General features: G+C 48.6%; 2 protein-coding genes across 3 annotated transcripts; one reads left to right on the top strand and one right to left on the bottom strand.

Moving 5' to 3' along the window:
• Positions 1-872: 872 nt before the first annotated feature.
• Positions 873-19,242, bottom strand: LOC117650529 (guanine nucleotide-releasing factor 2). Its single transcript, XM_034394026.1, has 17 exons — positions 19,076-19,242; positions 12,792-13,165; positions 12,185-12,451; positions 10,742-11,859; positions 10,436-10,601; positions 9,998-10,352; positions 9,453-9,476; positions 8,951-9,110; positions 8,725-8,874; positions 8,328-8,626; positions 8,206-8,220; positions 7,867-8,041; positions 7,590-7,778; positions 7,318-7,497; positions 6,954-7,232; positions 6,728-6,859; positions 873-6,642 (listed from the first exon to the last, which is right to left on the bottom strand). The coding sequence occupies exons 1-17, from the start codon at positions 19,110-19,112 to the stop codon at positions 6,504-6,506; spliced, it is 4,059 nt and encodes a 1,352-aa protein (XP_034249917.1). The 5' UTR covers positions 19,113-19,242; the 3' UTR covers positions 873-6,503.
• Positions 19,243-19,480: 238 nt separating this feature from the next.
• On the top strand, positions 19,481-23,727 carry LOC117650893 (dipeptidyl peptidase 3). 2 transcript variants are annotated; one of them, XM_034394533.1, is made up of 14 exons: positions 19,481-19,633; positions 20,283-20,466; positions 20,557-20,676; positions 20,757-21,122; positions 21,208-21,354; positions 21,430-21,560; positions 21,638-21,891; positions 22,065-22,207; positions 22,309-22,425; positions 22,564-22,688; positions 22,774-22,897; positions 22,982-23,152; positions 23,243-23,405; positions 23,485-23,727. In XM_034394533.1, the coding sequence occupies exons 2-14, from the start codon at positions 20,305-20,307 to the stop codon at positions 23,652-23,654; spliced, it is 2,193 nt and encodes a 730-aa protein (XP_034250424.1). In that variant the 5' UTR covers positions 19,481-19,633; positions 20,283-20,304; the 3' UTR covers positions 23,655-23,727. The 2 variants fall into 2 exon arrangements, with proteins under 2 accessions (XP_034250424.1, XP_034250423.1); XM_034394532.1 differs by lacking the exon at positions 19,481-19,633 and adding an exon at positions 19,694-19,966.
• Positions 23,728-26,221: the final 2,494 nt, after the last annotated feature.

Below are 26,221 nucleotides of genomic sequence, written 5' to 3' on the forward strand. Positions count from 1 at the left end.
GAGCGGCTAGCGGCTGGGCCAACCGGGGCATCGCCAGGCATCGCCAGGCATCGCACGCAGAACAGAACGCAGCCAATGCGACGCGATGGTGATGGTCCAACGCTCCCTGTGCCGGGCAGGGCAGTCCCGGTCCGGATGGCTCGTTGTGCCCCTGTGTAGAGGAGCGCGGGTGGAGCGCAGTGCTGAGTGCAGCTTGCCATGAAAACAACTCACTCCACCCTGCCTTTCCTAATCGCCATCACCTGCTCGCCCTGCTCGCCCGGCCGTTGAGTATTTCTGTCGTTTCTGTCGGGAGGCGGTCACGTCCGGAGGGTAAACAGTCTTGCGCTGCGCCTGGCTGCGGTGGCTGCAGCGGTGTGCCCAGCGATGCGCCCTGCGGGGCATGCAGCCTCGAGGGCTAGCCTCTAGTGCAGCCTAGAGTCCTAAAGGTACAGCCTCTAGCCCTCTAGTGCAGCCTAGAGTCCTAAAGGTACAGCCTCTCTCCTCTAGTGCAGCCTAGAGTCCTAAAGGTACAGCCTCCAGCCCTCTAGTGCAGCCTAGAGTCCTAAAGGTACAGCCTCTCTCCTCTAGTGCAGCCTAGAGTCCTAAAGGTACAGCCTCCAGCCCTCTAGTGCAGCCTAGAGTCCTAAAGCATGGAGACATACTTAGTATGTCTCCATGCCTAAAGGTACAGCCTCTCTCCTCTAGTGCAGCCTAGAGTCCTAAAGGTACAGCCTCTAGCCCTCTAGTGCAGCCTAGAGTCCTAAAGGTACAGCCTCCAGCCCTCTAGTGCAGCCTAGAGTCCTAAAGGTACAGCCTCTAGCCCTCTAGTCGCCTCTAGTGCAGCCTCTAGTGATTCGGGACGAGGAGCGAAAGGAAATGACGAGCGGAGCGACTAGGTATTAGCATTGTATTTCTTCACACAGGTCTCCACACTTGCAAGTTTACATTAATTAGACCAGAACAAATATTTACAGCAAATAGCCACAGCACACTACAGCTTTACTCACATTTAACTGATAAAAAAAAAACCACAAATAACAGACTCAGTATTATAAAAATATAATAAAATGAACTAAAAAGGTCAAAATAAATAAGATAGCATGTGGTTTGTTGACAAAGGCTAGTTTCCAAACCACTAACAGAAAAGCACCAAATAAAAAAAGTACATCCAATAAATATTAAATAATAATGATGGTAATAAATTAAAATGCATTGACACAAATTAGCTTTGTTTCAAATTTTAAACAATCATGACTACATCTCAGCAGTGTACTAATAAGTATTTGTTTTAATAGCTAACAATTTAACTTCAACCCTAAGAGCTTAAGTAACCTCTCACTGACACAGATTGACATAACACTAGACGAGCTAGACTTCCACTCTATAAACAATTTGAGTTTTCTATTTTATGTATGCTCTAGTTCCAATTAAACCTAGAATGGGACACCAGCAAAAAGAGATGAGGTCAGCTGGTTTCAAGCAACAACAAACTTTAACTTGAGCACTATTAAATAACTCCGCTTGAAAGAAGATTTAAAAGAATGGGCTTGAAGTGCCTGTACTGCATTTAAGAACTTACAAAGGTGCTTTGAGGTAAACCAAACCAATCAGTTTAAAACACTCTAAATGTCTTTTATTACAAATCAAGACATCATTTACAATTCACATAAGTTAAAATTCAAAGTAAGATAATTTGGGCAATACAAGGCAGCATTCATAGTTCGTGTAGGACATGAGGTACTGTAACCCATGAAATGTATCCTTTCCTCATAACAGTTCCACTTGGTCCAAGACAAAATGAAAGAAGGAAACATTAGCCAAAAGCTTGACAATATGACTAAAAGTAGAACACAAGAATCACAGACTATTAAAAAATAACAATGTGATGATTAAAACATTGACTAGGGGTACACATTTACCAGCTTCTTAAAATGAATATGTTCGTTAAAATCAAGTGCGTTACAATATCAAAGTCTTAACAATTAAGATCTGATTGTGGTCTGCTTCAAACAAGAAAGCTCTAAATCCTTCCTCCAAGTCGAAGTTGTCACAGTACAAAACACTCATACCAAAACTAAGCAGTCAAATGATTTTACTACCTTGAAAACAAGAGAGAAATAACTGCACACACATCACAACTTAAAATGCTGCATTTAAGCACCATAGATTGTAACCAACTACACAAAACTTCAATTATGGATGCACAAGTACATTCATTGTCTACTGAATTCAGAATAATAGTATTGCTAATCAAATACATGAAGGTGAAACACCAAGTGCACACATAGTCAAACTTTCAAAATATTATGGTTTTTGCAACTTAAGAAAGCCACAAAGATAGATATAGAAAAATAGTTGACGCAGACAACATAAGCTTAAGTTTGTCTAAAGATGAAGGTACTTTTGGTGTTTTAATTTTCGTATTTGGTGCTTAGCTTACACCCTACCTATTTTTTTAAAATTGCTACATTAAAAGCACACTAAAGGAAAACAAATTTAATATTTAAATATTTCCTAAGTTTTAAAGCAAAGTTTAATTATCTTAAACAGTCATAAAGAAGAGCATAATAATATTATATTATATTTGTGACAGTACAATAGATCACAGTTTAAAATCTCATAGATTTCATCTTGCTTAGAGATCTAATTCATCATTAAATTTCACTGATTACTTTCTTTGATACAGAAAAAGAATTTGAAAAATCACATTGGATGCATTAAGTCACAAATTGCCTAACAAGGTGGAGAAGAGGGTATTCTACTCAACTGATTTAAATGAGCAAGATGTATGCAACAACATGAAACATGTATACACCTTTTTCAAAAAATACAGTACAATAACACACCAAGTTAAAACCAATAATACAATACCTGTCTTCCTATTTTATTCAATTTTACATTGCAAAATGCACAAAGAACCGATCCACCTTAACAAGGTTTGTAGCATAGTAGACCTCAGTCTTTCCAGGCACAGAAGTAATACTCACAACTCATTGACACATACTCTTATACTGTGCAACAGCAAAATTAACATTCTAATGGCTTTCATACAAAATAAATTTTGAAACAACTTAGTAGCCTTCCAAACAATAAATGGGCACCAAATTCTTCTTACTTTCCAAAAAAATCATGATTCTAAGATATGGAAAAAGGAAATGTGCAAGAGGAGGGCGTCACATGTCCCATGGAAGGCTTCTAGACTCTTCTTGACATGTGATTGCTATATGAGACTTAAAGGCCACTATGCCAGGGATGTGTTACATAAATTTCGATGATAAAAAGAACTTTGGCAGGCAAAGTTGTCAAAAAAAAAAAGAATCATTGTCCCCATAAAATAAAAGATGGGGATGCTTCAATGTAGCAATACAATCAAACCCTACGTTCATATAGAGTACATTGACTATAACTAGATAAAATTTGATAAAATACTGACAATAAATCATTAAAATGGGGAGTTTAGGGCAATAAAATACTAAGTAAAAACTCAGGGATACAGGTATTGTGAACCAAGCACACTAAAGACTACTGAAAACTCGGCTTTGAGGTGGGCTCGAGAGCCACTCTATGAAAAAAGATCACAGACAGATATTTGACTAATCCAGACACATGAATAATATTCTACTAAAACGCAGATGCTTGAAAATTTGTGCCAAAGCAATCAAAATATTAATTAGAATACACATCACTAATACAGTATGCACACTATTGCCTTCCTAGAGGTTCAGAACTTGAATAGTAAACATAGAATGCTAGTGTTTTAAAATAAAATTCACACGAATGAAACCATTAATAAATAGCTGGCGATAAAATCACACACTGGATCTTCCACACAACCTAAGGAAGTACAAACATATACTGAAAGTGGTTTATCGACATAATAGTAGAAATGTATGCTTGATCATATGTAAGATTGGCTAAAATCGTCCTCATAGGCTACACACACTTACACTAGTCACAACAATAAATCTACGATTGTGATATGAACAGCAGTCATTCAACATATACCACTTACACCCATACAGAAAGACAAGAGGTTACATAGTTATCGAATGCAACAGCAAAGATCACATTATCATTCAATGAAATGAACAAGACAGACGAAAAATGTGATCATTATCTGCTGATAAAATTGTGAAATCATAATAGTGGACAAAACAGCCTACATGCTTCCAAGAGTAAGAATGTTGAAAATGTTAAATACTTCAAAAATTTAAAGAATTAATTAAAACAAGGTACACCAAAGTCTGAAGTCCTACATTGAGGTGAGAAAATTGTGGTTACAAATTTCATACCATGTGCAAAAATATTAATACTGTAATCATTCACAATCACCTCAAAAGGGGCAACAAACAGAAAATTCTAGAGATGCCTGCTCCTGTGATATGCATTATAAGAACAAAATTGATTAAAATCTTATGACATATTTAGGAGACACAATAAAAAATAAACCAGAAAATCTTAAAACCATCATTATTAACCAAAGTTCCCTACTGTTGATTTGAGGAAGTTATTGCAGTCTGAGGGAATTTGCAATAATGATAAAGATATCAGCACCAATATGATTCATTTGACGCATCACATTAACTCCGTTGACAAACGTTAGTGTAACTGGTCCACAGTGTTGCATTACAATTTAAGAGGACTCATTGTGTTCGAAAACAATACATATGACTGACAATTCATAAACCAGTGATAGCTACAAAATTTCTACAAAAATGATGGCTTAAATAGTACAGAAGAAACGGAGGTACAGGTAAACAAGTAATAGCACTCAGCAAATATTATCTCAATGATCAAAAGCTTTGATTCACCTTTGATTTTAATGAGAATGATTGGTATAACTTCATTACAAAGGAATTTTACACTCGAAATGGCATAGATCCGAAAGTTTCAAAACAACAAAGGAGAGAAAAAGACTTAGATTGTTTGATTCAAAAGCACAATGAGGTCCACATAACAGGAGATCTGCAATAGTGAAAAAGATCAGCTTTAAGGCCAAAAGTATGAAAGAAAATTCAAGCAAAATTATTGCTTTTGAAATTACTTGACACAATGAAAAAGCCATACATACAGTCTGAACATGAACACATGCACTCATCAAAAATAAATAAAAACTCTCTATATACATCATAAGGCATAAGTAACAATACATGATTAGGCCTTGGTTCCATTAAGAAGTTTACAGAGTAAATTGCCTTGAGGTACACCACATTGATTTCAGGCAGTATACTTGATCAAAGCTTGATCCATAATCATTCTAGCAAAATGAAACCACAATAAATAAATAAGTAAATAAATATAAATCCAAGTATAGTCTCAAAATAAAACTACTTATCTACAGAAGTAATCTACACAACAAGGTCTTGTTGGACAAAAACATATTAAACACAACTACATTATTCAAACAGCACTTTACAGGAGCATCTACATAACATGTTTTCTCATTAGGAAGAGCAATTTTTATCGTCCTCGAAATTGTGAAATATTTATCCTTGAAAGACAGTCAATGGAACGAAAGCATTGGCCAGACCAACTGGAAGCTAAAGTCCTAAGCATTCCTTAAAATTAGGTAATCTTAACAAGACTTTAAGCATTAGAGCATAAATGCATAAGGGTAACAGAACACAACACAACTAGGAGACAGCCCCAAAACTAAAATAACGGAAATGGGACACCTCACTTTTGCTACAGTAGCAAATTTAAATTAAAACAAAACCCAAAGTATATCCTTTGTTTTGTGGAAGACAATTTCCAATCAACAATCACAAAACTTTGATGAAAGATTGCAGACAGAAAATGTTAAAATACAAAACCCCAAAACTAAAATCAAAATGGAAACAATCTCCACAAAGGCAAAAAATAGTTTGAACACACTAGATGAACAAGACAAAAACTGCCTTGACTTGTTGGTTACATATAATACTGCTGCTTTGAGCAGGTACCACATACACTCAATGCTGCAATTTAAAAAAAAAAAAATGAAACTCCTTGAAAGATGGGAAGAAATTTTGCAATTGAGGAGAAGAGATGCAGCAATCAATGTGCATAGCAGCTGAAAGTGACATTTACTTTCTTAAACAATGAACAAAAAGCTTCATTGATCAAGCACGCGCGCATTACTCACATAAAAAAGCTAAGACGCTTCATGAATAAATTTTGCTTCTTCCATTCCAAAAGAAAGGTTTTAGGCCTTACAGAATGGTCTCAAGTAAATAAATCAATGATAAATAGATAAGATTTTAAAGAGTACAGAAGTACACTAGGCTCTTAAGATAAGCATAAAACACAGCCATTTGTAGTAGAAATGAGCTAAACCAGGTTCCCTTATACTGACGAACATCAATTCCATAATGCACCACGTTAAAACAATGATTACATGCCATACCACAGCTCACAGTATAATACCTTTCCAACTATTAAAAGAAGAGCAACCAGGCTAAACAAGAAGACGAGCTAACATTACCAAAAAACGAAACAAACACCACTGCGGTTTTTGTTTTACATTCAAGCTAAACTTCAAATTAAGAGGTGTTAACAGGTTTCCTTCCCCCTCTTGGCTTAATTGATTCTGATATTTGCCACATAGCCTCTTCAGATAGAAATTCGTCAAAATTGCTGAAAAAGGCAATGATTCTCTCTTGCTTTTTGAATGAATATGTCCTGTAGAGCAAGATTTGAAATTAGTTTGGGACTTAACAGTTTAAATACAAATATGTTCCAGAGCAGCAAGGTTGTGATCACTCACCCTTTCTTGAATCTCTTCATATTTTCAACTATATTGAACTGCTGCCAACGCTTTGAAAAATTGATGGTCCCATCAGCAAGTAAATCACTGTTTCCTATGTGAACAAATGTCAAGTCTTGAAGGACCAAACCACTGAAAGAGGAACCCAAAGTTGAATGAAATTAACATGGACAGACAACATTACAATTAAAGATGAAAGGATGTGTGGTAACTGTTTGAAACATACATGTAGGGTATGCAAGGTGGATTTGTGTCCGCTAATGCCTGTCTGTAAGCACGGAAACTAGAAGAGCTATCGATGAGGGCACAATACTCTTTCAAACCCTCAGTGATGTGTTTCTGCCACTCTAGTCTCCTGATAGGAGCAGAGTCTAAAGCCGAGAGCAAGGCTAAATAAGAATTAAAATTGTTCATTTTGCGCAAATGTTTCATAATTTTGATAAACTTCACAACATAACGTTCACGATCTTTAGCTTCTGACTGCTCTAAAATTCGTGATCTTGCCCTGTGAACAGAATTGATTAAAAGTTATAAAAACAACTCCTTTCAAAAATACAAAATTAAAGTAATCTATTAGTGGTGGATCTTACCAGTAGGACATTTTATTAAAATGCTCAGTGAATCGGGTCAAATTTGGACTTCTCTCCTCATTCTGTTCTTGAGCCCAGATCAGAACCTCTGGGATTTCAATTTTCATAAAGAGCTGGGCGTCCAATAGAGTCATCTGTTCTGCTATTTGCTCTGATTTAAAGTCAAGTAGAGAGGCTTCCCTATATCACATGAAATATATAAAAGGAATTAAAACACACACGAGAAGAGTTGGCAACAAAGCTGTGAATAAGAACAGTAACTGGTGTATTACCGATGGCGACGAGTGTACACATTCTGAGAGGGCAACAACGTATTTGTTGTGTTACAAAGCATTTTGGCACTATGCTTTTCTAGAATCTTAACCCGAAGCGCCTTTGCCATAGTAAGATCACCACTTGCCAGAAGTTGGTACACGAAATTCAACAAGGTTTGAAGAACAGTGTCGTCTAAGTCTGATACCCTGAATAACAATAATTTAAAAATCCGGTTAAGCTCAAGTTCGTTTAAAGTAACATGGAAAGCAAATTTTACAGTGTTACTTCACTTACGTCAAATCACTAACAACTCTCACTAGTAAAGAAAATGATTCTTTGGCTGCTCTTTGCTTGGAAACTTCTGCAGAGCAATGGAAGCGTTGGTGTCGATAACAAAGCTTTTGAATGAGCTCCAAAGGGGACAAAAAAGTCCGATATGTAGTCAGGAAAGCTTCTTGGTACAGGAAGTCTGCAGTAGAACATATTGTATTAGAAATATCCAATTCAAATTTAAATGAAGAAACTTTGGTTGTTTGGAGAATGTAAACAATACATTATGGAATATTCTAATGCACATCAATACTTTACAACAATCTATTTCAGAAACAAAAAAGACAGCAAGGGTAAAAGTACCTGTTTCATTTTCCTCTGATAAAGTATGAAGCAAAGATTAAAGAATAAAAGTATTATTACAAACATTGTACTTAAGAAATTTGCAAAAACAACTGTGTTTTGTAATTGAAATTCACCTTTACCATTTTTATTAGCCTTTGTTGCTAGCACAATTAGCCCATCTTCATGTCCTCCTCGAATGTCTGGTCCATCCTCTTCAGCTTTCTTTAAGACTAAGTGTCTGCTGACATCAAGTTCTTCCAATAGATTTCCAGTTTCGTCGGATATAGCAGCTCCCTCAGTCAGCTGACTCTGCACTGGGAGCAGTTCCGCAGGCGGTGAAGGAACGGTGCGGTGAGGAGTGTCAACCGGTGGCAGAGGCAGAGGCGGCTTTGGAGAGAGGTCCAGTCTTGGGGGGATGACCTTCTTTTTCTCCTCTTTCCTGAAAAAGTATATTGAATGTCATGCAAAAAGAATGGCAAAATGGTACTGCAACAAAATTATAACACTCTCAACTAGTAAAATCAAAGTAAAACTTACAAAGCAGGAGAACTTGGGGAAATGCTGGTTACAGGTGATGACGGGGGAGGACTACTGACTGATCTTATACTTGATGCACGGCTTCGCTTTGGTGGCAATGCAGGAGGAATGGCGTTCATTAGGTCAGCTGGGACTGGAGAACTATTGGGGCTGAACAGAGAATGTAATTTATAGAAATGTATTTAAAATTGTAGCAATAAAACTGAAGATAACACCATTGACTTACTTTTCACATTGGTAATAAAATGACCGAGACTGGACTGCACTGAAATTTTCATGTTGCTGCCATTCTGTCTGCAGTACATTGTAAGTGTGCATGGAATGGCGCAAGAAGTCGTTGTTGTTTGTGTGTGAACAGTTTCCAAACATTTCCATATAGGCCATAACTGCAACACAAAAATGTATCAGAATAAATTCATCATTAAATAAATTGCAGTGGTTAGTAACATAGTAAATGCAAGTGCATTATAAAACAAACAAAACGAAGAATAGCCACTAAAACTTATACTTCGAAATGAAATACATGAAGAAAGACAATTGTTTGAAAGATACTAGAGTTGCTTGATTCTTACAAAAAGATCTATAGAAGGGGAACTAAACTCACTTCTTTTTTTTTTTAATTGACATGACATGACAAAAATAAGCATGAGAACACAACAGAAAGGGAAGCACAAGTAACGAGTATGAAAGTGCATGGTGGGATAAAAATGCAAATGACATGTCCTTACCCGAGTATGCCACTGATTGGAACACTGAGGGACAAACACCAAACAAGATTTAATACAGCATTGGATGCAGGAGGAACATTTAGGAAGCAAAGAGGAGGAGGCACATGACACAACACACACCTTACCACCATAGCACCACTGACATGCCAAAGAGTCAGAGAATTTGAGACTTCTTATGAAAAACTTTGATTTTAGTTACGCAAACCACCCGTCTTCATGCTTAAGTTAGGTTAATTTTCACTAGTGAAATCTATGCAAAGCATTTCTCCAAACTTACTCAGTTACATCCTCAATTTGGACATCACACAGATGATCTATGGAATCCATGGAAATCATTGATCAGTCAGTATGATAATTCAAAACAGAGAAGCAACTGTAGTAGTCGATAAAAAATTACCCAAATCCAATATACCAAAAGATATTAAACTATCACACCATACATTATGTTAAAACTTTGATGATTTGTGATGATTAAGTTAAAACTTGTTAAAACGGCCTCAAGATTGAAAGAGCACCATTGTGGAAAAATATGGTCAGTTACTCACTGTGCTTCTTCTTGAGTGGAAGAGGAGGCGGCTTGCCCGCTTCAGGTCCTGGACCACTAAGGGCAATGGCTGACTTATGTGCTGGCATCATTAAATTTGATGGAGAGGTGGAGGACACTTGCAGGGCTGAATGAGACTGTGACTGCATGACTGTTGACGTTGTTTGGAGGGAGCAATTGAGACGTTGCGGAGACAGCGCGGAGTCGGTGGTATCAATACCAGGTACATTGTCGTACTGTGAAGGGAGTCTCTCCCGCTTTGGGCCATGTCGTGAACGGTTCTTCTGAGGTAGTGCTGGAGGAGTACTTCCATTGCTGGCCGGAGATATTCTTTCAAACATACCGTCGTCAGAATTCTGTAGACATGATATAAAAGTACCCTCCATTAATTTTTTTAAAAAATAACCACACACTACAAAAATTGATATGGATAACTTACATTGACGCCTAACAAGGAGTCCTCATCCATGGGTGTAAATCCAAGCTTGGTGGCAGAAGAAGAGGACGAAGAAGACACAGACACGGTCCGCTGGGACTGTGCCACTACAGCGGCCATAGAGGATGCCCCTTGACTAGTGATGGACAGCGTGCTCTGTTGTGATGACCTGAATGGGCAGGAAGACCACGTTCCTATAAAGCTCTAGCCAGTCACGAGTAAACAAGTAAGAATAGAGCAGAAAATTCGCACATCAGCAAAGAGTTGAAGGAAAATTTAAGTGCACATCAGCTGTTTCGTCTAGAATACCTGAGGTGTGAGGCGTTGGACGCGGCGTAGCTGTGCACAGTGCGCACGGCGTGCATGGTCTCGGTCAGGCTGGCCAGCCCCGCCCCGCCGACGTGGCCGAGGCCGAGGCCGTCGTGCGCCTCCAGGCCGTCCCAGCAGCAGGACGGCGACGGCGACTGCGAGGGAGACCCGTCGCCGCCGTTCAGGGCCCTGGGTGTGGCGAGGCCCAGGCGGCTGGCCAGGGCCGGCACTCCAGCGCCGAGGCCGTGGTGACAAGGGCTACGGCTGGTGCGGCCGTGCGCGCCGGAGCCGGGCGTGCTGGGGGTGTTGACGGTGGGGCTGGGGCCCGGGCTGGGGCCCGGGCTGGGGCCGGGCGCCAGGGTGAGTGAGTCGCTGTGGCTGTCGGTGCGGTCCGTGTCGTGATCCGCCTCCGGCTCCATGAGCGCGCGCAGCTCGTCCTCCTCGTCGCGCGAGTGGTTGAGCACCGAGTCCAGGCTGCCGGCCGAGGCGCTGAGCAGCGAGGACGTGTCTTCGGGCGACTTGGAGCGCAGGCTCAGTGCCTCCATCCCGGACAGCGGCCCCGGCCCCGCCCGGTACTCCGGCCGGAACTGGCTGTCAGAGCCGCGGGGCCGCCGCTTGGGGGGCAGCGGGGGCGGCTCGCCGCTGGGCGACGGCGAGGAGCCGCCCCCCTCCGACAGGCACCAGGGCCGACCGGCAGGCAGCGGCGGCTTGGGCGGAGGCTCACCGTCCACCCCGTCCACCCCGTCCAGCAGCACCGAGTCGGAGCTCTGGGAGTAGTGGTGCGGGTGGTGCGGGTGGTGGTTGGCGTGGTGGTGCCGCTCCATGACGGACTGCGACGTCTGCTCCAGGATCTGGCGCTCGCGGGGCGTGAGCGGGATGTCCGGCAGAGAGCTGCGCTGCGGCAGTTCCAGCCCAGCCATCGAGTAGGTCGACTTGCGGTCCAGGAGGGCGTGCGCGTGCGCCGCCTGAGGCACCGGCGGCGCGGACTTGAGCGGCCCGCTGCCGGAGGAGCCCGTCGACCCCGACGACCCCACGGACGCGGAGCTGTGGCGGCTGGCCAGTTTCTCGCGCGCCAGCGTCACCAGGTTGAGCACGGCCTCCTCCACGAGCTGGATCACCTGACGGACAGAGCCGAACCGTGAGTGGAAAGCGACACGGCGGAGCGGCGACGGCAAGCTCGGCCGTGACGCCCCGCGCAGCAACGCTCAGCAGAATAGCGGAGCCTCGGCGGCGGAGCCGCGAGCAACAACAAGCAACACGCGCGGGCCCGGAGCAGCGCCGCAGCGCCGAAGCGCGCAGTCAGCGCAGCGCCCAAACGCGCGGGACGCACACGCCGCACGCAGCTGCGCGGGGCCGAAGAAAACTTCGCGGGTCAAACAGCTTCCTTCGCATCTTTCCTTCGCTGTTGCCCGACGCTACGGCCCCGAACGCAGCCCTACCTACCTGCGCCACGTTCTCGGTGTTGAGCGCCTTGCCGCCGTTGAGCAGCACGTCGTCGCAGAGGCGGATGAGCTGGGCCATGCTCTGGTACACCTGGTTGGTGGCGGACACCAGCAGCGTGCTGTGCGCGCCCTGCTCGTTCAGCAGGCAGGTCTTGAGCGCGCTGTGGATCGTGGCCACCGTCTCCAGCACCACCGTGCCGTTGCCCGGCAGCACCTCCAGCTTGTTGTTGCTCACCACGTCGCGGAAGTGCTTGAGGGCGAACTGGACCTGCGGACACAGAGAACACGCGTGTCAATCACACCAGTCTGGCCGAAGGACGCAGCAGGCTCAAGAGTCGCTTTGCAAGGCAACCTGTCTCACAGTGGGCCAGAAGACCGGTGGAGGCGGTCAAAATCTCGGACGCGTTTTGAGCTCCTGACTCACTAAACGGGACTCGAACCGAACGTGTGACCACACTAATGGATTGCTCTCCGAACTGGGAATACATTGGTGGGGGCACACGCTCGGTTCGAGTCCTATCTAGCGACTCGCGCTCAAGACGCGCCCAGAGTTTTGGCCGCTGCCGGTCCTCTGGCCCACCGTGCGTCCGTCGGCCTGCATGCCTCACCTGTCTGACGTGGGCGTCCAGGTCCTGCAGGGGGTTGCGCGAGGCCGCCGCCTCGTCGCCGCGCTCGCCGCGCCCGGCCTTGGTGGGCGTGCGCGACTTGGGGGACTGCGGCGACCGCGAGGCCGAGGCCCCGGAGGGGGACCGCATCTGCGACAGGATCTCGAGGAAGTCGTCCTTGAAGGAGCGCGCCCGCCGAGCCAGGCGCCCGCCCCGCGGCTTGCCGTGGAAGGAGCCGCTGTGCCGCGTGAGGGAGCCCTTGGCGCCCTTGGCCTTGGGCTGCTGGCCCTGCTGGCCCTGCTGGCCCTCGCCTTGCTGGCCCTGCTGGCCGGGGCTCGGAGCGCTCGAAGCGCCCGAAGGGCTAGCCCCTGCTGTCTCTGAAACAGGAAAGCAGGACATTTTTACTATTCCAACTGGCAAATGCCTCATAGAAATTAAAGTAATACAGTCTACGAGGCCTGGTTTGTTTCTCCGAGGCCCTTGTGCTTTCTCCGAGGGCCCTCGTAGAAATCAAACAGGCCTCACAGAGTGTCTATTTTAATTTAAACGAGGTCTGTTTGACTGTCGCTACCACTCGCGAACTCGCTCCGCGAAAAAGACACAATGCGTTTCATGACGATGATTTCAGTCGGCAACCTTTCGAAACCCCAAGTATACAACTCATTTATTGTTTTGGGCTCTTGCGCCTAAAGTGTTTCTCCTTTGGAGACGCACAAGTAATCTTTAGAGAGAGGGGTTTTGAAATGACAACAGTTTTTAATTGAGCACGGACCACCACGGCCAATCGCCGAGAGCGACAATTCGGCGGGCGAACGCCCAAACACCGCCACGTGCCCAGCGCGCTCCAGTGGAGATATCGCTGACAGTGTGCCCGATGGTCAGATAACGTGCAGGGGCCTGACAGCGCCTTCCTGGCCTCCAATCTGGGCCGCCCCGCCCCGCCCCGCCACACAATGAGCGCCGTCTGCAGCATTCGAGTATCGAGTCGGAGGGAAGGGGGCACGCGTCGCGTACACCGCAACTCTATATTTGGAGCGGCGGGGTGCTTCGCTGCTTGCTGCTTCGTGTATCATCGAGGTCTAATAGCTTCTGCGCCGCGGTGCCGAGGTGCCGAGGTGAAGGCACAGGGAGGGCTCCGCTGTCCGCCCGGCAGCCCGACAACGCCACTGCACGCAGTGGGCCAGAAGACCGGTGGAGGCGGTCAAAATCCCGGACGCGTTTAGAGCTCCAGTCGCTAAATGGAACTCGAACCGAACGTGTGACCCCACCAATGGGTAGCTCTCCGAACGAGGAATCCATCGGTGGGGTCACACGTTCGGTTCGAGTCCTGTTTAGCGATTCTGGAGCTCAAAACGCGTCTAGAATTTAGGCCGCCTCCACCGGTCTTCTGGCCCACTGCGCACCAGCGGCGAGCCTGCGGAGCCTTGCGCCGTGAGCAGCGAGACAGACACCATGGGGACACGGCTGGTAGCCACAATGGGCCCCCCGAAGCGCCCCTTTCGCAATCACAATTATGAGAAGCAAACATGAGAACGAAATGACGAGAGGGGAGGGACGTGGGGACGTGGGCGATGAAGGCAAACAAAACAGCGCCGCCGACAGTGGCGTGGCTCTGGGGCACTGCCTAGGCACTGCGGGGCGTGCCGCGGAGCGCTTCTGGAGGATGGACGCTCGGAGCGCGGCCCCACCGGCAGCCCGGCAGGCAGGACGCGGCGTGACGAACGCCTCGGAGCACGGACATGGCGGACATGGCCAGCCCCGGAGCCAGTCCGTCCGGGCACCCGCCACTCGAGCCGCGCTAGGCCGAGCTAGGGCTGCAGCAGGTGCGTGGAGTCCTCACTAAGGGGCTGCTAGGCAACACCAAAGCAGCGTGGCAGGCACGGCAGCACCCCGACGGCCGTCGTGTTAAAAATACGCCGACACGCGCCGCCATGCCGCCATGCGGCGTCATACGCTGTCAACGCGACACCACTTTCGTGTCGCCGTCTCTCTCGCTCCATCGGGACGTTCCGTGTGGGTGCGAGAGAGAAAGAGCGAGAAAGGCTGCAGCGCAGACGTCCGTTTGCGGCCATTTAGGGGATGGTTTACGCATTAGCGACGGGGGCATTCGGAGAAAATTAGTTAAACGTGGTAGGTAAACACTTTCCCTTCCAGAACCAAGAAAATCGGTAGTAAAACCATTTTAACGTCGCAGTGGACGTGAACGGTTCAAGGCAGGGGCCGGACCGTGAGTCACCAGGTGGCTGACTCAGGGTGGGTAAAGAGTACAGTGTGGGGCGCAACGATTGGGACGGTGCACGGTTTGCCGGTGTCTCATCGTCCAGCACTCTGGCAGGACTAAAATAAAAATAACGTTCGGGGCGGAAGCGACGAAGCGGGAGAAAATCCCTCCAGCCGACTTGCGAGCTGATCACTTGTCCAGGAGGTTCTCAAGAGGATCAAGCCCCCCCCCCCTCTTTCCCCACGGGCGCCTGGACCATGGCATGCACGTCGGCGGCGAGGGTCGTTAGAACATCCTGGAAAGTATTTGCGACTTCCGCTTGGATGGAGCGTGGCGCGGCGTGGCAGGGCGTCGAGGGCGTTGGGCCGTTGACACTGGGAATGCGGGGCGCAACGAAGCCAAGCTTGTCCTTCAACCGGACCCGCATTGGATTTGCCGTAGGACCGGCGGAGGCGGCCAAATCTCTAGACGCGTTTTGAGCTCCAGAGTCGCTCAAAGGGACTCGAATCGACCGTGTGACCCCACCAACAGATTCCTCGTTGGGAGAGCAAATCCATTGGTGGGACCACGTTCGGTTCGAGTCCCATTTAGCGACACTGGAGCTCAAAACGCGTCCGGGAGTTTCGCCGCCGGCGCTGGTCTTCTGGCAAATCCGTTGTGCGGAGAGGCCCAGGAACGGCGTGATTCGATGGCAGAGGCCACGCGGCCGAGAAGCCACAGACGAGCGGCCCCTTGCCCCTTGCCCGGCCCCCTCGGCTGGACATCGCCCATAAACAAACAGCTAATCACTTCCGATAGATAACCCCTGCGGCTCGCGGCACTCACAACGAGCTCTGGGGACGGGGCGAGTAGGCCGTGGGCCGTAGGCAGGCCGGGAGGGTCCTGGCGTCCTGGCGCGACCGAACCGCCGAGCAGGAGGATTCCCGGCCCAGCGGCCCAGCTTACTACAAGCACGATTGCCTCTGGAGTGCGCGGGGCAACAGCCCGGCGAGGTAGGCAGCCCGGCCACACGGGCGTCGCGGTGGTGCCTACGTCGCGGGCTGTCAGGCTGCTGCTTACCGCTGTGAGGTAACCCGCACCCGCGGCGTGGGCAGGGCACGCGCCAATCGAATCCCCGCCTCGCACACACGCGGCGCGCGGCGCGAAGACGAAGGCCTGGCGGGCTGGCGGCGCTGCCGGGGCACTGCTCCGCTGCTCCGCACTCCACACGCGTGCCGACGGCCGGCCTGACTGGCACACTGCTGCGCGCCGGGCCGCGCGCCCCGCGCCGACGCGACTTGGGCCCGGCACTACTCAAGCCTAACTGGGAGTAGGCGGGGTCCCGTGTGTGTGTGTGTGTGTGTGTGCGTGTGCCTCCGAGTCTCTGCGTGACGTCACACGCCCAGGCAAACACTCCGACACGCCGCGGACTTGGTCGGCGGACGGGTCCGCTTCCACAGGGGCGTCGTCGCGAGGGTCGCGGGGGTTGCCGGTCGCGGCGGCACATTTGCCCACTTCCCTGCCCGTTTCCGAACTTTGGTGGAGTGGCCGAGTCCGTCCCTCCGCCGCACTCGGCGCCACGCCGCCAGGACGGCCCGAACGCGCGCGTGCCTCGGCCTGCCTGTCGGAGATACTCCGCCAGGACATCCATTCCGTCGCGGCGATGCCCCGGCGATGCTCGGCGATGCCCCGCGCGAACGGGCTTGTGAAGAGCCAACGAGGCGTCGGGCTGGTCGGGCGGGGTGCTCCACTGTGCTCCGCGGCCCCGAGCGACTCACTCTGTCTCTCTCGCACCCCCACGGAGAGCCTCGTGAGTGCGACAGAGGCAGAGCGGCGAAACGGCCTCTCCTGAACCGCTCGGTGGCCCAGCGTCCGCCGCACGCGCGCCCGCCGCACTAATTTTAAACGCGCGAGAAGACAAGCTCAACGCGCACCCCGCGGTCCCGCGGTCCCGCCGTCGGAAGCGTGCCGTCCTCGTCACTCTTGCCGGCGCGGCAAGGGGGAGGGAGACACACACACACACACACACACACACACACACTCACACAAAGCGCGAAAGGAAGAAGACGGAACCTGTCGCGCACCCACATTTTCCCAGAGTCGTTTCCGTCGCTGTCTCTCTCGCACCTGCACGGGACGCCCCATGAGAGCGAGAGAGACGTAGCGACGACCGGGCGACGGGGCGAGGGCATGCAGAGAGGAGCAGTGGGCGACACCGCCACCTTTCCGCAGTTTTCTCGCTCTCCACCGCAATCTGTGCGGCGCTCCTGAACAGCCTCCACTCCCTGGCGCCGCTAGTCGGCCAGACTCGGACGAGACCCGCGCGCCACGTGCGCCACGTGCACTGCAGTGCACTGCCCGGCAGCGCCAGGGGAAATCGCGCAAAGCACGCCGAAGTCCCTCGCTCTTCGTTACCGTCGTCATCCTCCTGGTCGTCCTCCGGGGCCTCCGGGTGCTCGCCGCCGCCGTCGGCGTCCTCCGGCCAAGCCGGCCAGCCGCCCCAGGCGTCCTCGTCCAGGGCCGCGTACCTGCCACTGCCGCCACACGCGGCCGCCGCGTCCGCGACGTCGACCTCTGGGCGTCGCGGCGACACCCAGTAGGTGCGTCCGGGCGCCATGCGGCCTTCGGCGTGCAGCCTTCAGGGGGTCATGGCGCGGGCCTGCCGCCCTGGGGCTTGGGTCGTCCCGCGCGCACTGCGCGGACTGCGCGGCCCGTCGGCGCAATGCCTCCAGCCAGCAGGGCCAGCAGGGGCAGGTGGGGCAGGTGGGGCAGGTCGCGGATGGATGGGCCGGTCGCGGCGTCGCGGCGCTTGGCGCTGCACTGCCAGGCCGGCCGAGGAAACGCCGTAATTCGGCAGATTCGGGGAAAGCGCGGCGCAGCGGCGCAGTTAGCCGGGAAGTGGCGGGCCACTGGCGGCCGACCGCCGACCGGCCGGGCGAGAGGGAAGGCTTCGAGAGAGTACGAAAAAGCGAAAAACGAGAGCCGCGGCGAAAGGAGCGGAAGGGCAGCCTTCGAGAACGGCGAGGCCGCGAGGGCCGCGAGGCGGCTGGCTGCTTGGGCCCCGAAACGGCGAGCCGGACTGCCCGACGCTGCCCTGCCAACGCCTCGATGCCTCGATTCGACACTCCACGAGGATTGGCCGAACCACCTCGCCACGCCTCGCCACGCCACGCCTCGCCCCCGCACCGGCTAGGCGCTAAACGCGACGCTTTCAATGCCATGGCCAGGGGGGGGGGGGGGATGGAGTTCGCATGACTTCACGGCGCGAAAAGCAAAGTCAAACCACGACATAAGAAGAGTGCAGAGGCAGGGAAATCGTGCTGCCTTCTAAAACGCAATGTCAGTTCATGGCATGCAGTTTGTCACTACGAGTAGTTGTGCAGTTCATGAAGCCTTCCTTTACTCAAAATGAAAGGCCATCAAAGGGTTCTCTCAGAGAGAACAGGCGGAGGTTGCCAGAGAGAAGTTTTACAAAGCGACAACATCTTAAAGAGTCAAACTTTTATCCAACACACAAGTTCCATAACAATATGAAGTCAAAAAATTGAAGGAATGACATCTCAAGACCAAATGAAAACATGACCTTGCCATTTAATTGAAAGGATAATTATTATAAAACCAGGAACCTAATATGAATCAATCTCGGTTCCGCAATATGGTTCTTATTCATTAATTAAAATTGAATATATCCAACTGGTGATAGTAATGAATTACTGAAAACATCAATGATAGCAGAGATCAAAGAGAAATAGAAAGAAGCATGTTTACACATAAGAAGACGTATCAAAGTGTTTTCATCCCCAAATAAACATTCCCAAATAGTAAACACAGTTCTGCTAGAATCTGACAGCTCTTGCTAAAATCATAACCTCTAAACAGTTGACATCTCTGACAATATGCTGCATGTAGCAACTTGGCACAGCCCTGAAAAACGATTTGTGGGACGACAGAGCTTAAAGCGTCATGAGAAATCACGTCGAAACGTGGCAAATCAACTTTTTTCATTCAATTTGGCCATATTTTCAAGTGGATAAAGAGGCAATAAGTGGAATCTCAGAGAGGCAGACTATCGTCCTGTGGGACTCACCTGGTACTTGTCGGTCATGTTTGGGCGTTCCAGACATTTCGGGGAGCGCTCGGACTCCGCGATGTTACACAACATACCCGGGCATACCCATTCGTCAACATAAAAGACGAAATACCCGTAAATCGTCAACCATTTTTCCACTCCACCTATTTTGCATTTTTGCACAATCGGAGCCTTGCAGAAGTTTGTTTGCCTTGAAAAGATCCTGACGCTTCTACCAACATTGACGGTTCGGCAGGAAATTATCGAAAACCGTATGGAAGCTTTGTTTGTGCCAAAGCGAGGGTAGTTATAATTTTCAATATAATTTTACTAATGTGGTAGTTTTTCTTTAGCTTCTCTTTTCTCTCCTCTTACGATTTGATTTCGTTTGGTTGGCGTCACTCCTCGTTATTCACACGGACAAAGTGCAAATAGTCCTTCCCCGGCTCTCTCTCTTCCCCCCGCCCCCGCCGCACCCTCGACGAGCCCCAAACTGCCGATTCGTTGTGTCAGTTCTTCATTGATAGTGACGCTAATTCAAGAAGTTGCCGTGGAAGCTAATTGATTTGTGTTGAGGTAGAGTACTTAGTGTTACTCTGCCTTTGCCTTGGAAGCTGAGCCAAACAGCACGTAACGTAGTCTCTATTTCCGAGATTTTTATTGGGTGATGATACAGCGTCAGGTTATGGCTACCCCAATGATTTTGATCTCGTCGAAACTGACGAGACCTATTAATGTCTTTAAGCGATTCTCTGCGAAGCGTGGTTTAGCCTGTCTGTGTAAGAACTTGGAGGGGCGTTCGCGTTATCGCGCCTCCAGCTTTGTGAGTCGGCAAAGAATGGACGTGTCCGTAGTACCCATTCAATCTGGCTCGGGGGAATACTCCCACTCCCCCAATCCAAGCGCCAGGCAAGTCACTAGAAGCATAGATTGTGACTAGGATTGTTCTGCGTTCCACAAACTCTATTGTCATGCTGTCCAACTTAATGCACTGATCCATGTTTTGGCTATTGGCAGTCAACCTTGTTTTGTCTATTCAGTTTGTTGCCTTTGACTGATTTTTTCAACGACTCTCTCATGTTAGAGGGTGGTTTGATCCATTCAGATTTGAGCCAGATTCAGTAATGAATTCACACAAATTTTCAAACTCATTGGCTTGGATTACAGTTGAAGCTGGTTCTCATGCATGAAAGCTTACCATTCATTTTTGTTCTTTTGATTATAGATACCTTCATTCATCTTCTAACATGGCCAGTCCAGATCTGTCCCTGTTTACGTATCCCAATGAGACACCATTTGTGGAGTTGGACTGCCTCGCAGCCTTTAATGCTCTCACTGACAAGGAAAAGCTGTATGCTCATTATTTGAGCCAAGCCTCATGGTATGGAGGACTTATTGTATATGTACAAGTAAGTTACAAACTAAAATATTCATTTTTAAGTATATTATCCCTAACTCAAAAAGTTTTAATTTGTACATGATTTTTATCTTGTTTTTAGACATCACCTGAAGCTCCCTTAATCTTTTCCCTCATCCATAAATTGGTGACTGCTGAAAGTGTTGAGGACCTCAAGAAAACAGCTATTGAAAGCGGTAAAGCCACTGAAGATGATGTCAAAGTATGTCTTTAGAATAATCATTCATTACTTTATATCCTAAATCTTGTTTGTTTGTAATGAGATTTCTTACTTTCCTGCAGGCCCTTCTTGTGTACATATCTGGTATACTTGCAAACAGTGGAAACTACAAGGGTTTTGGTGACAGCAAAATTGTTCCAAACCTTCCTAAAGAACGTTTGGAAAATATTATTCTCACAAGTGCTGCTCACAAAGCAGACCCTAAAGCAATTGAAACACTGTGGAATGCATGTGCTGATAAAATTTATTCATTGGAACATTCACATCAACATCTTGGGTTTGGTGACAAGGGCACTACTACCTATTTCACACCTAACTGTACTTTAAAAGATTCAGAACTTGTAGGAAACTTTATGAAAAAGTATAACTTGGAAGGTTACAACAATAGATTGTTCAAGTATGAAGATGACGGCAAAACAACTTATGAGGTGCAATATCTTGGTTTTTGGATCTGCAAGTTATATTAGTGTTTGCAGTTAAAAATTGAATACTCTAAAAATTGTTTTTTCTCAGGTTCGAATGGCATCTGTTTTGAATCAGCAGGATGATGAACCTTTCCTTATGAAGGACACCATCTATGAAGGCTGCACTTTCCGGGTTACTCGTGGTGATTACTCAGGTCTGCTGGAACTTGTTTGCCAAAATTTGGAGAAAGCCAAGGTGAGTTATTTTGTTCATAATGATACCACCACTTTATGCGCTCTGTCTTTCATTCAAACACATTTTGGATCTTAGGAATATGCCTCAAATGATTTGGAGTCAAACATGCTGGAACAGTATATCAAGAGTTTTCGCACTGGGTCTTTGGATGCTCATAAGAGTGGGTCAACCTACTGGATCAAAAATAAGGGCCCGGTTGTTGAGACGTAAGTTGCCTTGGTCTTTTTTTTTCTATGAAGTGCTTTTTAACTTGTCATGCTAATTAATTCTATTTTTCTTTCAGTTACATTGGTTTTATTGAAACGTACAGAGACCCTGCGGGAATGCGAGGAGAGTTTGAGGGTTTTGTAGCAATGGTCAATAAAGAAATGTCAGCCAAATTTGGAACCCTTGTTGCACATGCGGAGTCATTACTGAAAGAGCTGCCATGGCCTTCAACCTTTGAGAAAGACCAATTTCTTAAACCGGACTACACATCTCTTGATGTTTTGACATTTTCAGGATCTGGAATTCCTGCAGGGATCAACATCCCCAATTGTAAGTTTTGTTTCTAAATTACAATCTAGAGTTAATGTTCTGAAGATAATCCTAGATGAAGGCTGTCTGTTGTTTTCCCATTTTTCTTTTCCTTACTTTTTAAAGAAGAAAGTCATCTAGTTGGCTTGGAGTGTACCTGAAATTTCATTCTTCCCAATGCTTTTGTTTTTCAGATGATGAAATCCGTCAGTCAGAGGGATTTAAAAATGTGTCCTTGGGCAATGTTATTCCCACAAGCTTCAAGGGTTTCAGACATCAATTCCTCTCTGAAGCAGATGTGGCTATGATGGATAAATTTGCAGTGACAGCATTTGAGGTTGGTCTACATCACACACATGCAGTCATACTTTCATAAACTGTATTTTGGTTGGTATAAGAGAGTCCTACCTCATTGTTGTGAATCTCTTATACTTCCAGGTTAATGTTGGACTCCATGAATTACTCGGACATGGCAGTGGAAAACTGTTTAGGAAAGAAGGCGATCAATATAATTTTGATGTGGAGACTGTGATTAATCCATTAACAAACAGCAAGGCAAGTTAAAATTTCCTTTTACAGTATATTGAAACAAAACAAATAAAAAAATAAGATGAATGAAAAGCCGTTGATCTCAGGTTTCATTAACCTTTATTTTTTATACAATAATAAGTATTTTCTTTGGTTCTTGGGCAGGTTACATCATGGTATGAAGCTGGTGATACGTATGATTCAAAATTCACATCACTGGGCTCAGCATATGAAGAATGCCGTGCAGAGTGTGTTGGCTTGTACCTGTCACTTAATCAAGATGTTTTGAAGTAAGAGAATTTTTATGTAGTTGGCAGATTTTTCTTTAATTTCGTTTTTTAAAAATCATAATTTTTTTTCGTGTGTGTGTTTTAGAATCTTTGGAACTGAGGGTGTAGAAGCAGAAAATGTGATGTACACCACCTGGCTCAACATGCTCTGGGCCGGGTCAGCTAAAGCTTTGGAAATGTATTCTCCAGCATCAAAGAAGTGGCTTCAGGTTTGTATAAATTTTTAGTTATCTGTACTGAGTTGTTTTACCTGTTGTACTAGTTGTTTTACCATGAATTTTTTTTTTTTTCAGTCCCACTCCCAGGCAAGATATGTCATCTTGCAGGTTTGTTTAGAGGCGGGTGAAGATTTTGTCAAGGTTACTGAAACTGAACCTGGCAAAAATTTGCTGCTATCTGTGGATAGGTCCAAAATAAAGACTGTGGGCAAGAAAGCCATTGGTGACTTCCTTGTTAAATTGCAGGTAATGTTTAATTTTCTTGAAGCCCTTAAATATTTTGAATGTAACACATCTACATAGCCCCTAACTGTCAGTTGTAATCTTTATTTATAGGTCTACAAGTCAACTGGTGACGTAAAGAGTGCCCAGGAAATGTTCAACAAGTATTCAGAAGTCTCTGATGACGGTGCTTATCCCTGGGCGAGGTGGCGTTCCATCATCCTTGCCCACAAGCAGCCTCGTCAAATCATGGTGCAACATAACACCAAAGTGAATGGTAATTGAAAACATCGTCTTGATGTGTCCTAGAATGATTATTTTAGTTTCTAACATCTGTAATTTAATGTGTCACTCAGGAAACACTGTTGAAATCTCCAAGTACCCTGCCACAGCTGAGGGCTTTGTGCAGTCATGGTCTGAACGCTTCTCCTCCTCAAAGGTAGAGAGTTTGCTGGAGTCCCTTTGGCAAAAGGATGCCAAATACTTCTATGCTGAGCCGCCTGCTAAGCTTTCTGCTGCCTGCTAATGTACTGCCAACAATGTATATTTTTTCATAATTACCTATTATCAGTGATTTAAAGACAACTTTTGATTTTGAATTTTTATTTTTACATGATTTAAATTAGTTACCCATCTGTACCTATTTGTACCTATCATTGGAGGGAAAATAAATTCTACATAGAAGTAACAAAATTTTGAATTTCTTTTCCAACTATCCTAACATTGTCAAAATGAGGTCAACAGTCCAAATGAACATAGAACATGAAGGGTCATGACCTGCGTGACTTCCGGGCGCCCTTTACGACCGCACCGCACCGCACCGCGCCGTCCCAGTCGCCGCTGTCACCGACTGTCTCCGCCCCGATGGATGGCTTGTTCGCGAAGTGCCGGTGATCGATCCACCGCCGTATGGAATGGAATGGAGAACCGGCCGTGCCCAGACCGGCACTGGGGACCGGGGGGACGGGGACGGGGACTCCGCCACCAAGGCGGATCGGCAAACATTTAGCGGCCCTGGGCCTGGGCCTCGCTGCGCCTGGCTCCCCGCTTCGTCTCTGTCGCACCCGTGCGGCGTGCGGCGTGCCGTGTGGGCGCGAGAGGGACAGCGACACGCTCCGAGCTCTTGGAGCTCTTGGAGCTCTTGGAGCCTGCCGGCGAGCGGGGCGCAGGCGGGTGCGCGGGTGCGCGTCGCACCAGCCCAGCGATTCAGAGCGGCGGTTTGTCGCTGCCTCCCTCGCACCCTTACGGCGAGCCCCATGAGCGCGACGGAGACAAGCCGACGAAACTTGGGCGGCACGCGGCCCGCTCGGGCCCACTAGGGACGCAAAGTCCGCGATGGCGGCGAGATAATGCCGGCTGCTATGGGCAGTGTGCTGGTTCGGCTCTGCTTTGCTCCGCTTTGCCTTGTCGGCGCGGTCGGTCGGGACTCGCAGACACGCAGGCCGTCCTCGCGCACCCCGGCGCACCCCGTGCCTGCCTCACTGCGTCCGCGGCACTCCATCTCTCTCGCACCCCTGGGCAAGGCCAGGCGACGCCAGGCAACGCCCCTGGAGAGCGAGGCAGACAGAGCGTGTCTGTTGCCGTGCCGTCCCCGCGGCGCAACTTGGTCGTTACAGTGCTGTATCGCGATGCGCGCTCCACACCGTCATCGCCGTTTTTGCTAGGGTGCGCTGGCGGGCCCTGCCCAGGAAGTTCGGCCTGTTCCGGACCAATGCATTTTTGTTTTTGCGGACCGGAAATAGAGCGATCGGAAATGTGCGCCACCTCTGGGCGAGGGGGGGGGGGACACGGTGCGCACACTCTGCGGGTAAATGGTGCTTGCCGCCGCACGCATCGCGTCACACGGCCACACACGCGGGCTGCGAGCCTCGCAGTGTGGCGGCACAGTGGGTCGGAGGACCGGTGGAGGCAGCTGAAATTCTGGACGCGTTTTGAGCTCCAGAGCGCTCCAGAGTAGGTAAACAGGATCCGATCCGAACTTCCCCAGCAATGATTTGCTCTCGGAACGAGGAATCCATTGGTGGGGTCACACGCTCGGTTCGAGTACTGCTTAGCGGCTTTGGAGCGCGTCTAGAATTTTGGCCGCCTCCGGTCTTCTGGCCCACTGTGGGTCGTGGCCCACGCACCGCACGCCACAGTGCTGCCACCTCCCTTCTTGAGCCTCGCCGCCGCCGTCCCTTCCGCTGCACTGTAGAACGATCCGCAGTGGCGTGGGCTTGTGGCGTACGAGCTAATGGATGGGGCCCGGGTTCAATACCGCCCGGCGGAGAGCGCCTTTCGCTTTCCACCCGAAAGGCGCTCTGTGGCCTGATGCAAGGTAGTCCGAGTCCTGCTCCCACTTCACCAAATGAGGAGTGCATAGGTCACTTTCTTACAGCGCAGCGGAAAGAGGGAAGTTGATCGTGGTATTCCATTCGAGCCCCTTTTCTTGCAGCCAGTCACTAAGCCACACATGGCGCTCCCTCTGGCACTGGCCCTGGCTCTGGCTCGACGGGCTGGCACCCGATGTGGCACAGGGCTACTCCGGGCTACTCGGAGGGCCGCCGTGCAGACGCCATTGTTGGCTGACGGAGGGAGAGAGAGAGAGAGAGAGAGAGAAAGAGAAATATGAGGGATTTGAAAGGCTTGACGTGCTGACAGTCTCGCCGCGCGCACTGTAGCCTGTAGCCCCTCGCTGTGGCCCCTCGCCCGCCTGCCAAACCGGAGGCAGAAATGATATTTCCCCCAACTGACTGTGTTTTCAGAGCGGGACCAGTGTGGGTGTGTGGGTTGCAGAGTCAGCGGCGGAATCGGTCCTCTCTCTCTTGGGTTCCACGCACGACGCCGTGGTGCACCGGGTACTCCATACTTTGCCCTAAAGGCCGCCTCGGCCTTGGAGAAGCACGCAGCGCCGCGCAGCTCGCCGTGTCCGTGATTGCCGACCCGATCCATGCCGCCTCCATGCTGCCTCGCCGCGCCGGGACGTCATGTTGTCAAAATTGTGTGTCCATGTGTGAGTGAGTGCGCGTGTGTGCGCCCCAGGCCCAGCCCAGGCCCAGGCAGGCCGCCCGCAGGGGATGGCGTCCGTTCTTTTCCCCCCTTTAACCCCCCGAG

Source organism: Thrips palmi, unplaced genomic scaffold (genome assembly GCF_012932325.1).
Source record: "Thrips palmi isolate BJ-2018 unplaced genomic scaffold, TpBJ-2018v1 HiC_scaffold_5, whole genome shotgun sequence".
NCBI classification, from domain to species: Eukaryota; Metazoa; Arthropoda; class Insecta; order Thysanoptera; family Thripidae; genus Thrips; species Thrips palmi.